General features: G+C 47.3%; 1 protein-coding gene across 2 annotated transcripts in view; it reads right to left on the bottom strand.

The window, feature by feature from the left end:
• Positions 1 to 11,573, bottom strand: part of ERMAP (erythroblast membrane associated protein (Scianna blood group)) — a 15,823-nt gene extending 4,250 nt beyond the window's left edge. The window contains exons 1-11 of one of the 2 annotated variants that reach the window (XM_019643711.1): positions 11,417 to 11,573; positions 7,806 to 7,890; positions 7,262 to 7,600; positions 6,703 to 6,984; positions 4,536 to 4,652; positions 3,971 to 4,003; positions 2,921 to 2,953; positions 1,165 to 1,185; positions 358 to 378; positions 231 to 257; positions 117 to 143 (exon numbers count right to left, since the gene is read on the bottom strand). In XM_019643711.1, the coding sequence (XP_019499256.1) occupies positions 117 to 143; positions 231 to 257; positions 358 to 378; positions 1,165 to 1,185; positions 2,921 to 2,953; positions 3,971 to 4,003; positions 4,536 to 4,652; positions 6,703 to 6,984; positions 7,262 to 7,600; positions 7,806 to 7,890; positions 11,417 to 11,494 (1,063 nt within the window). In that variant the 5' untranslated portion in view covers positions 11,495 to 11,573. Of the gene's footprint in view, positions 1 to 116; positions 144 to 230; positions 258 to 357; positions 379 to 1,164; positions 1,186 to 2,920; positions 2,954 to 3,970; positions 4,004 to 4,535; positions 4,653 to 6,702; positions 6,985 to 7,261; positions 7,601 to 7,805; positions 7,896 to 11,416 lie in introns of both variants that reach the window. The other variant, XM_019643712.1, reaches the window with a different exon arrangement.
• Positions 11,574 to 11,799: the final 226 nt, after the last annotated feature.

The following is an 11,799-nucleotide window of genomic DNA, read 5'->3' as shown; positions in this document are numbered from 1 at the left end:
AAAATGTGCTAAGTCAATAAACAGAGTTGATAAAAATAAAAGAAAGATAGTCTGCTTTCCAAAGGAACAGAGCCCTGGGCTCTGAAATGCGAATCGATTTGACTGATGTAACTTACCAAAGTGTAGCCGGGCCCTTCTCCAGCCTGAAAGACATTAAAGGGATTATTAAAGTGATGGGGAGATGGAGAACTCTGAGGGTGCGGCTCAAGTGCCAAGACAGTGCATCTCACCTGAGTTAGCTGCAGCTCTTTTCAACTCTATAAAAAAAAAGAAACAAGAGGTGTGAACTATCACTGGAAATATGGAATCGACAGGAGAGAAGTTGGTAAGGAAGTTGTAAGAACATAGGAAACTTACTCAGTTCGCTCCGGAGTTTCTCTAAGGAATAAAAACCATGTGACAAATGAGAACAAGGGCTTCCACATTCCCATAATACTCCACACTCGTCCCAATCAAATTCCTATACCATATGCTCACTAGCAATACCCTGAACTTCCCCATGACGGTGCTTGCAATAGCAATGGCTCCCAGTCGTGAGCCCGGGGTCCCCAGCGATACTGCAGAGGGTCAGCAAATTCTTAACTGAGCCAAACCTGATCTGCAGACTGAATAAATAACACATCTCATGCATCCAGGCAATGGCAACATAAAGTATGTAGATGTTGTGAGGGAATATAAATTCATTGAAAACTATCAATGAATTCCTATTAGATTTTCTTATGCATGGTTTCTCGATGTACAATAAAACGTCACATGTCCCAAGATTTGTTTTTGTTATAAAGAGGTTCTCATACATGAGATGGTGGAGAAGCACTACTCCACATGCTCTGTTTAATGAGGATCCGTCCACTTTAGACCCCACCTAAGGGAATGTCATGCCTCGTGATAAAGGGGTCTTCCAGATGGCTTCCAGGGAGCTACATCTTTTCTTGGTTAAACAGTTCCCATTTAGAAACTAGGGAAGAGTTGTGCAGGAAACAGAACCATGGAATATTTGAGAAAAGAGGCTTTTGAGAGCCAAGATATCCCCAACCCCACGGCTTGAAGTACCCTTGCCCCCTCTCCTCTGCCCAGGGAAGTGAAAAAGTGAAACTGAGACACCCATCCTATAGCAAAGATGTCTGCAGACGGAAGTTGGTGCCACAGATGAGAAGCAGAACTTACTGAGGGCTTTATGGAGCCTTCCTAAAAAACAGAGAAAGAGGCACGAGTGAGCAGATGCTCTGCTTTATCCCTGAGCCTAGGAAGGCTCATCTTACCACTCCATTGCCCCCACCCACCATGGAAAGGATGACGTTCCCATCAGCCCCTAGTCCAGTCACATCTTCCAAAGGGCAGACAGGGGAATCCGGTGGTGCTGGTGCCACTTTCCCGATGCCCAGGTCTGTGGTTCCTCCCTCCTCTTCCCTTTTTGTCTGGTTTCATTTCTGCTGTCTGTATTTCTGTAGGTTTGCAACTGTGTGCACATAAGTGTATGCCTTAATGCCCTTTTATAACCTACCATTTATAATATCTACAGTCAAATCCAGCTAAAGGCCAGGCATTGACTGGTTGACATGGCTTTATTATTCTCTAGAGCAACTCCCCTAAAGTCCTGTGGCGAGATTCACAGAGTAGGGGATTCCAGAAGGTTTGGGGACATATGTGTATGCTTCCTATGCTTCCGGGGAGTACTTGTGGTTTCTCTAGAGGGAGCTCCTGGCCCACATTTTCCCTTAGCATTGGCTCTGCCAGAGAATTGAAGTTACACATTTGAGTCCCCTGCCAGGGCCTTATGTTAAGGGCTGGGCATGTGTTAGGCAGTAGGCATTGGGGCAATAAGCCAAAGGAGCTTATGGTTTATTTTTTACCATTCCCACTACCAGAAGTCTTCATTTATTATGTCCTGCTGTAACGAGGTAGGCACTGAATCCTCAACAGTGTGAGGTGCATATAATTATTATCCCCATTCTACAGAGCGGTGGTCTGAGGCTCACAGGGACACGGACATTTGCCCAGGTCATCCAATTAATAAGTCACCAAGGAAGTAGGATTCAAGCCCAAGTCTGTCTGACTCCTAGTCAGAGGCCTTCGCCTCTGTGCCACTGTGTCTTCTGCTCTTGGACAGAATGGCCACAGTGTCCCTGCGATGTGCACCCCCACACTTTCACCCACTGATTAGAGATATAAGGGAGGAAAAGAGGAGACGCCCAAATCATGGCGTGTGGAACCATTTCTGAGCCAGTAATTTGCCTTCCATGCTACACTTTCAAAAGGCAGAGCCCCTGCCTCTTTTTTTGTACCCTAGGTGTCTAACATTTACCCTCCAAACATTCAATTAATAAAGGCAGAATGGCAATAAGGGAAAGGAGTTCCAGACACTGTAATAGGAGTTGCTTTTTTCTTTTTTCAAGTTGTCTCTTTTAATCCTGAAAGCAATCAGGTGAAGGGATTTTTTAATCCCTTTTTACAGATGAGGGAACCAAAGCTCAGAGGAGTAACGTAGCTTATCCAAGGTCAGTAAGTGGCAGATGACCTGAACCAGGTGTCTCTGACTCTGGAGCCTGTGACATTCCCATGCGTCACACTACCTCTTTCAATGCAGAGGCTGTATGGAGCCTTGAGATTCTCATACATCCCACATGAGCATATTCATACATTTTAAAATAGAATATAGACCTTCTTTTTAGATGATTGGTGAAGCTGATGAGGGCAGCTCATGATAATCGAGACCTATCATTTTTTACGATGAGCATCCCCTCACCCACTGCCACCAATCCTGTCACCTCTTTGTACTGAAAGATAAATCCCAGTAATATTAATGGAGGATATGTGTGTACACACATATAATGTATGTATAATAATAGACGGTCAGCATTTATGTAGAGGGAGAAAGAATATGTTACTTGTTCCCTGTCCCTTATTCTATACATATAATTACCTTTTTCTTTTGCATGGTCTGAGAGAAGATTTTCTGGAGGAAGAAAAGCAAAAGAACTTAAGATTCTGTGCCGTCACCTTGAAGGGCCCTGATTCCTACTGATTTCCCCTGCTCGTGAACCTGCCCACCCCTATCACCACCTCCACCGCCCTGACCCAGGCCCTCATCATCTCTCCTCTGGATAACGCACAGAGTGCCCCAAATTGCTCCCATATCCTGTCTTGTTCCTTCTGGTCTCTTCTCAACACCGCAGCCAGAGAGCTTTTCGAAGCACAACAGTGATCGAGATATCCCCGTTCACTGCTTTACCGCTGCCCTGAGGAGAAAGACTAAAATCCTTCACATGATCTACAAGGCCTCGCCCAGCTTGGCCCCTGCCTAACTCTGCAGCTTCGTCCCTTGTCACCTGTCCCCTCTCTCCTGCACTGTGTTTCTTTCTCAAGCTGTTCTTTTTGCTGTGGATGGTTTTCTGTTCCCTCTTCCCCCACGCCTGCCTGTCCACCAGATCAAACATCGCTTTCCCTGGGGACGCCGCTCCTGTCCCTAAAGCTTGGTCATAGTCTTCACAGCCCCCAGAACTTCCATTTGTACAGTCGTAGTTTGACATTTATTTGTGTGATTATTTAATTTATGTATCCCTCCTTGACTGGACTGGAAGCTCCGGAAAGGCAAGAACTGTGTCCGTTTTTACTCACCATTGTGTCCCCAGCACCTAGTATAGTCCACGGCACTTAGTAGACAATTATCAATTATTTGTTGAATGAATAAAAGCTACCCCCCCCCGTTAGACCTACATAACTCCCAAGAATAAGATCAAGCAATGAGTGCACAGACAAAAATCACCAAACATATGGAAGGCAAATATTACAAGAGTCAGCAAAGACCAAACGGCAGGTATGGGACCCTCCCCCAACCCCACCCCCAACCGCTGCCACCAAAGACAGCAGATGTTGGGATTTTTCAGGTACAGAATTTAGATTAGTGGGCACTGAGGACACACAAAAATGAACAAAACAGAGAACACATCCCCACCCATCTCAGGACACTTACCTACCTCCATCACTTGTTCATAGAGAAGCTTCTCTAGAAGGAAGAGAGAGAGAGCTGTCAGCTCAGCTTAAGGAAGGGCTTTTTCTAACAGGTGGAGTTGTCCAAGGACAACAAGCTCCCTGAGTAGGACTTTGCTCCTTGTCACTGTGGGTGTGTGACCACTGGAGAGTATTAAAGGGTCTTCAAACCATGAGAGGGGGGAAGGAGTATTGGAATATGTGTCTTTCAAGGTGCTGAGACCCTGCGAAATGCAACCATGTTTATCCAATGGATAGAACTGGATTCCCTAATTAATGAGAAGATTGGCATGATCAATTAATTAGAATTGTTCAAAAGATGAGAATTCACAGATCTTCCCGGGGAAGATCTGTAATATGCACTTTCTTTGATCCTCTCTGCAATGCGAGTCCCCAGAGCGTGGCTCTCCCAGTTTTCTCCCAGCCAACTTGAAGAGTCTCCAACCTATGGATAACCAGTACGTCAATGTTTCCCTCCTCCCAGGCCTTTTCTACAAAAGCCACAGTCCCACTTCCTTCCAAGCCAGGCTCCCTTACCACTTAGTTACCTTTTGATTTTCTTTGCTTCCAGTTGAGGCAAGTGCTCATCACAAAGAGAAGCCCCAGGACCGACAGGCTCACAGCCAGAACCACTACTGAGGAGGAGACCCTCTCTGGAGATGGGGCTGAAACAAAACCACCAATGACCCTTCTCAGGAGGTATCTCAGAGCTTCTCCCAGGCCAAGGGCCCCAGCTCAGATGGACGAGGGCTCAGGCACATCCCAATTGTCTCCATCACCACTAGGGAGAAAGACCTCCAGCCAAGATGGGTGAGGCTCTTTGTTTCTCTCAGTAACTCAAACCCTGGATGACCCAAGTATGACTTTAAAGTGAGATGTTCATCTCTCAGGAGTGGTTTCGATGGTCCTGCCTAAAGACAATGGGTTAAACTCAGCTTCTGAACCACAGCCTCATCTTGCCCTAGAATTCAATGGAAAAATTATCCAGCTTCTTTGGAGAATTGGAGGTGCTTCCTCAATAATCACCGGTAGTCTTCTCATGAGCACCACCTGCCTCCCCCGTATTAATCCTCACTCTGCTGTGGAACAGCAGTCAGCAACCCCTTTGCCCTGAGCCCTATCAAGCAGGGACAACACTACTTATATGTGCGCTACAGCCGCAGGCCTAAAGCCTAGGCAGGAGAGAAAGGAGAAAGGAAAGACGAAATAAAGAAAAAAAGAGGGCCGGCCAAGTGGCGCGATGGTTAAAAACTCGCTTGGGATGCCAGAGGGCCCCGGTTCGGATCCCACATATGAGGGCCAGTGACACTGCCCTCTACAGCTAGGATGCTGAACAACAGCTCAACCTGGAGCTGGGCTGCCGTGAGTTGCTGGCGACGGCGTAGGCTGCAGTCCCTATGGCGGTGGGTTGCCATGGGCTACCATGTGTAGCCAGCAGCCAGNATGGGCTACCATGTGTAGCCAGCAGCCAGCGTGAGCGGCCAGCAGCCGCAGTGAGCGGCCGTCCAGAAGCCAGCGACTGATCTGCCTCGCCAGGGAAGAGCGCAATGATGGTGCCAACTTGGGCCAGTGAAGCAGCGTCCTCCACAACTGGATTGAAGAACAAGGCGACAGCAACTTGTCTGTTCCCCTTCCCCTAATTCCCCAGCACTGTTCCCATCCCCCAATTACCCAATAAAAATCTTAAAAAAAAAAAAAAAGAAAAAGAAAAAAAGAGCAGTGGAGGCACTATGACAAGTGGTGGAGAGCCTGAGCTGGCTGTGAGTCCTCGCTCATCCGCTGTGAGACCCTAGGCACGAGGCTGAGCCTCTCCAAGCCTGGTTTGCCGCCTGCAAAATGGGAGTCATAGTAACCCCTGTCCCGTCGGGTTGTTGGGAGATTTAAAGAGAGGAGGATGTAAAGCGTTTAGCACTAGTGGGAGGCAGAGTTAGTAGTAAGAGAAGAGACAGGGACAGAGAGAGAAAAGAAGGAAGGGATTAGCAGCGGTCCATGACCCCTCCCCACCCAGGACCCCAGGCCACACTCTATCATTCTTGGCTCTAAAACCACCCTTCTCTGCCACATAGTTCCACGTTTCAAGGGTCTTTATAAAGTTCATAACCCTTTGACCCATTAATTCTACTTCTAGAAATGCATTCTAAGAAAATAATCCGAATCACTTCCCAAAATATGTGCAAAGATGTTCATTGCACCATTAATTAGAGAAAAATGGAAACCATTCTGATGTCCAGAAATAGGGCTTTGATTGATTTTATTATGCTATAACCACACAATGAAATATTACGTGTTTCATAGTATTTCAAAATCATGTTGTAGAGAACTACTTAAGGACATGGGCCAAAAAATGCTCATGACATTGTAAGAAGAAAGGGGGAAAAAAAACCCTAGGCAGAAGACTACATATACATAACAATGTACACTCAGAGATGCATGCATGCAAGAGTCTTGAAAGAAATATTCTAAAATGTTAGCAGTGGTTCTATCTAGTTTATGAGATCATAGCCTCCCCCTTCCCGCTGGTTGGTTTTTTGTTTGTTTGTTTGGTTGGTTGGTTTCTTTAAAATGTTCTGCATGTTTTCCAGGTTTTCTACAGTAAACATGTGTCATTCTTAGTATTTGAAAAATTCAAAAATTCTTTATAAAGTTTCCACTAGGGTAAGAGTTTCCTCTGGAACCACAAGGGGCTTCGAGCCTGTTTTCCGCCCCAGCTTTTACCTGCTATGAACATGGCTGTGGTCTTCTCTTGGCCAAGGTCCATGTTGCGGATGGTGCAGGACACGTTGCCCACAGCGCTGTCCCTGACCCTGCTGGACACCACTGTTTGGAAGAGCCCAGCGTCGTCTGGGGAAGAGGTCTCCAGCTCGGATGGAAGCACCCTGCCTTGAGGGTCTCTCCACTGGGCCCAAGGCTTTGGGAACCATCCCACCGAACTGCACAGCAGCTGGATCCATCCAGCCTTGTAACCCTTCACGTGGATGTAAGGCTCAGAGCCTAGAACTGGAAAGGAGAGCCTCCTGGCAGCACGTCAGCAACGCAGTGGTCCCCTGCCAGAACCCTCTTCCCCATCCCACAGTCTCCCCTGGTGAGGGGGTGAGGGGGTGAGGGTGGTGGGTGGCTGTTAATGGCACTCGAGTGCCTGCCCTCTCCCCACCTCCACCCTTCCAAGCTCCTCACAAAGGGATAAGACAATTTCTGGCTGCATCCTAATACCTTCCAAATCCATTCCTGCCAGTAATGGCATCCTATAAGTCAGTCCCTTCTAAGATTAACTAACCTGCAACCTGTAGGTTCACGGTGCCCACTCGACTCAGGTTTCCAATTTGGACCTGACATTGGTATTGCCCTTGGTCCTCCAGCCTGACGTCACGGATCTCCAGTGTGACACTGTCCTCTTGGTTGTTTCTCAACAGCGCCGTCCTTCCCTTATATTCCGGCATCACTTGTTCCTCAAGGTCTTTCCCATCCCGGAACACGTGAACCACCTGGGAGCGTCCCCGGAGCGGGGACCGCAGCCACCGCACCTCCTTGAGCATCGCGACCGACCACAAGGATAAAGGGCAGAGCAGCCTCGCTGTGCTCCCTAGCGGGGCAAGGTGGAGCTTGCTGCGGTCCCCTGCGGTGCAGACAAAAAAGGGACAACGCTGTCTGGCGGGGTGGGAGAGCGAGAGCTTGGCGAGGGAGGAAGCAGGAGATATCTTGGGGAAAGAGAGCGCCTGGGAAGGACATTGGAAAGGATTGGTCTCTGGCCAGGCCTCCTGATTCTCGGGATTCCTTGGTCAGATGTCCCAGGCGGGGAAAAGAGGTTCGGGAACTCCTACCTGACACGTGCACGGGCAGCTGGAGGCAGACCAGTGTGAAAAGGCAACTGGAGAGCCAGGAGTCAGAGGAACTTGCCGTCTCCATCTGAACTAAGAGGACAGACATGGGGAGACAGACGCCAGAGAGAGTTGGTGAGCTTGATGTGAGAAAGTGTACAACCTAGGAGGTGGGACAGGAATGGAGGCTGCACACACAGCATGGGTTCTGGAATCACACAGACCAGGGTTCAAATCCCAATTGTCACCTTCGTGTGACATTGTGACTTAAAGCCCCTGAGACTCTGTTTCTCCATCTTTAAAATGGGCACACTAACTATGACTCCTTGGAGGATGATTGTGAGGACTGAAGGAGGTAAGGACTCAACCCGGAGGCTGGCATCATGGCCTATAAATGCCATGAGAGAGGACGATGGTGGAGATGAGGTGAGTGAGGCCCAAGGGTGAGACACTGAGTGTGATATAGAAGGCATAGGGAGGAGTCTGGAAGGATGAGAACTTACACCCAGAGCTAATCTGGTAAACACCAGAGCACTGGCCTCTTTCTGCTTTTAGTGTCCCAGGCCAGGCTTGAGAGGTGCCTGTTACAAACCAATCTTCCCCCCTCAATGTGGCCTGGAGCTCTTCCCTGACAGCCTTTCCAGTTTGACTCTTGAGAAACAAAAAACCAAGGCAGGGAGGCCCCTCCATTTCATCATGAAGGCACTGATCCTACACACTCAGGTCTGGAGTTAGAAGGACCTGGGTTCAAGTCTCAGCTCATCCATGTACTAGTTCTGCTGTTCAATAACATCTGTGGGTGGGCCTCCAGGTCTTAACCTGGCAAGGCGCAGCCTTCTTCACAGGTGACTAAGGAGATAACGCTTGTAAAGCACTTGCCACAAATGCCCAGCAGAACAAGCGTTCGATAATTGTGCTACTGTTGTCATTATTGTAACTAAAATAAAAGAGGACAGTTATCCCTGGGAGGTGTGGGGCCCTAAGTGCATCAACCACAGGGAGACCCTACAGGATTCCCAACTGGAAAACTCTTTCCCCACGGACTTGACTGCCTGGAATTCCTATAGCAGGAAACAAATCTTTCATGCCATCATTGGGGAAGGAGTTTAAATGTAAAAACACTTGAGGAAGAGATAAAGTCTTTTGAATTCTCTCCAAGATTTCAAATACTTTCCCAAGAGGAGGGCTTCTGTAGACATCATCAGGCCAGGTCCCTGAAGGTCTTGGAATAGGGCAAAGATGGGGCTTGGTGGAGGTGGGGCTTTCAAAAAGAGGTCGGGAAACTGAAGATGGACTTAAGCTTTGCACACATTTCCAATTCTGTTTTTCTCGTGGCAAACAGCACACTGGCTTAAGGGTTGTTTTTGTTTTTTAATCATGATGCATATAACACACTCCTCTAATGTCCCAGTGTTACAAATGGCAACATGACACTTGGACACAGTGAGGTTAGGATTACAGTAAGGATGTTTTTGTTTTGGGGTGGGTTTTTTGTTTTGTTTTGTTTTGTTTGCCTCTATCCCACCCACTTTCCTTCAGGTTGCCAGCTACTCAGAAACTGAACAAGAAAAGTTAGGTAAATGAGGAAAGCTCTCTACCTTATCAATTATAATTGGAGATGGACGTAGGCAGAGCCCAGGGTCCCCTGGAGTTACCCCCCAAACCCCCAAACCCTCAGTTAGAAGGTGCTTTTGAAACACATCCTGAGTAGACATGCCCAGAATGACACAAAGCTCCAAAATGAATCAGGGCTGCCTGAAATAAAATAAGAGGATCCCCCTCACCAAGGCCCCATCTTCCTAGATTCAGATAATATATTAAGTGATTAAGAGGACGGGCTCTAGAGTCAGCCTGGGACCAAGCCCTGACTCTGCCATTAACTAGCTGTGTGACCTTAGGCTAGTTTACTCCCCCACTTCTCTCATTCACACATGAAAGGAAGTTAATAACAGTACCTACCCCATAGATAGAGCTATAGTGAGGATTCATAGAAAATATATGTGAAAAGATTTGCACCAGATTCTAAGGATAAAAGAGCAAATGAAGTCCTTCCATCAGATTGTCACTCTTGTGTAATGAGGACAATTGAGGTAGCTTTAGGAGGGAGTCTCCTTGAAGCACGTCACCAAGTTACTGATTAATGGAAAGCAGCCATTGGAGCAGACAAACCCAGAAGAGGATGACATCAGAAACAGGACTTTAACTCTCTGGTCATCAGAGAAATGCAAATTAAGACCCTAGTTAGATATGATTTGTCTTCCTTCAAATGATCAAATATTAGAGAAAAATAACACCCAGAGTTACCACACATGCAGACAAACTGACTCTCTTGCCCATTGCTAAACAACTTTCACAAGGATAATGTAGCAATAAGTATCAAATGGTTTACAAATATACAGAAGTTTGAATCCAGTAATTTTACTTCCAGAAAAGAATCCTACTGAAATAAAGATGTGCAAAAGGATTTGATGGTGACAGGGCTCATCACAAAGTTATTTACAAAAAGGGAAAATAGGAGGGCCAGCTGAGTGGTGCGTTGGTTAAGAGCTGGCTTGGGACGCCAGCTCTGTGCAGCAGGGCCCTGGTTCGGATCCCACATGAGGGCCAGTGACACTGCCCTCTACAGCTAAGATGGTGAACAACAGCTCAACCTGGAGCTGGGATGCTGTGAGTCGCTGGCTATGGCGTAGGCTGCAGCCCCTGCTGCAGTGGGCTGCCATAAGCTACTATGTGTGTGGCCGGCAGCCAGTGTGAGTGGCTGGCAGCTGGTGTGAGCTGTCAAGAGCCGCCGTGAGCGGCTGTCCAGAGGCCAGCGACCGATCTGCCTCACCCAGGAAGAGCGCAATGATAATACCAACATGGGCCAGTAAAGCGACGTTCTCCACAACTAGACTGAAGAACAAAAGGACAGCAACTTGTCTGTTCCCCTTCCCCAGATTCCCCAGCGCTGTTCCCCTCCCCCAATTCCCCAATAAAATCTTTAAAAAAAAATAGGAAAAATTGGAAACAACCTAGAAATCCATTAAACTGGGAATGATGAACTATCTGTGGTACATTCTTGCAGTGAAATATTGTATAGCATTTCATAATCACAGGATTAGAACAATCTTTAATAGCATTGGGAAATGTTCACTATAACCTAAACAATAACATTGAAAAGCTCTGCATAGTATGATACAATTTAGGGAAAAGATGCTTAGGATAGAAAACAAGAATCTAGTTTTAAACAGTGGATACTTCCGGGTGTAGGAAAAAACATTGCAACAGAAGTTCCCTTGCTAACGCTAAGCAATTTAAGAAGACCCTGCAAATCTACAAAAGATCAGTCTGGGAAGCACACAGCACAGGAGCTGGCTAATAGTAAGGGCTAAATAAATGATAGCTGTAGTAATTAACTATGACAATAATACCTAAGTGAGAGTCTTTAGACAAAACCCATCCAGCCCCCTTGTCACTTGTCCACTTTTGTGCTCTTTTCCCATTGCCCCATTTTGTCCTTTAAAATGTTCTTGTGAATAAAGAAAATGGGGATAGTTTCTCCAACAAACCTGAGGATCCTGAGAAAGTGAAAGGACTAAAAAGAATAAAGAGAGAGGAGGGAGAGAAGGACTTACCACCTTTGGTATTGGGGGCTCTTTGTCCCTCACGAGCAGAGCTGGGGTCTCCAAGCTGGGACTAGTCCCTCCGTCCATTCACGGAGATTAGACATCAGGCAGAATTAGCAGGGAGGGCTCTGGAGGTGGGCCTGGGAAATTTCGTCTTTTAGGCTAACTCCCGAAGCCCTCAGCCAGGGGCTCACTCTGTTTGTCCTACAGACTCCCTTCTCGCTGTCCCTATACGCCAACAAGGCACACCCTGCCTGTCTGCCCCTGATAAAGGAACAGAGCTAAGAGGCGCCTCCCTAAAAGCGAGGGAACTTCTGGGTGGAACCAGGTTTGAGGGACCTTTGCCCCTCAGTTTCCTTTTCCCCCCAAGCTGAGTACATGGAAATCCCCTT

Source organism: Hipposideros armiger, unplaced genomic scaffold (genome assembly GCF_001890085.2).
Source record: "Hipposideros armiger isolate ML-2016 unplaced genomic scaffold, ASM189008v1 scaffold_82, whole genome shotgun sequence".
Taxonomy (NCBI): Eukaryota; Metazoa; Chordata; class Mammalia; order Chiroptera; family Hipposideridae; genus Hipposideros; species Hipposideros armiger.
The sequence above is the reverse complement of the archived record's forward strand: the minus strand, read 5'-3'. Positions and strand labels throughout refer to the sequence as shown.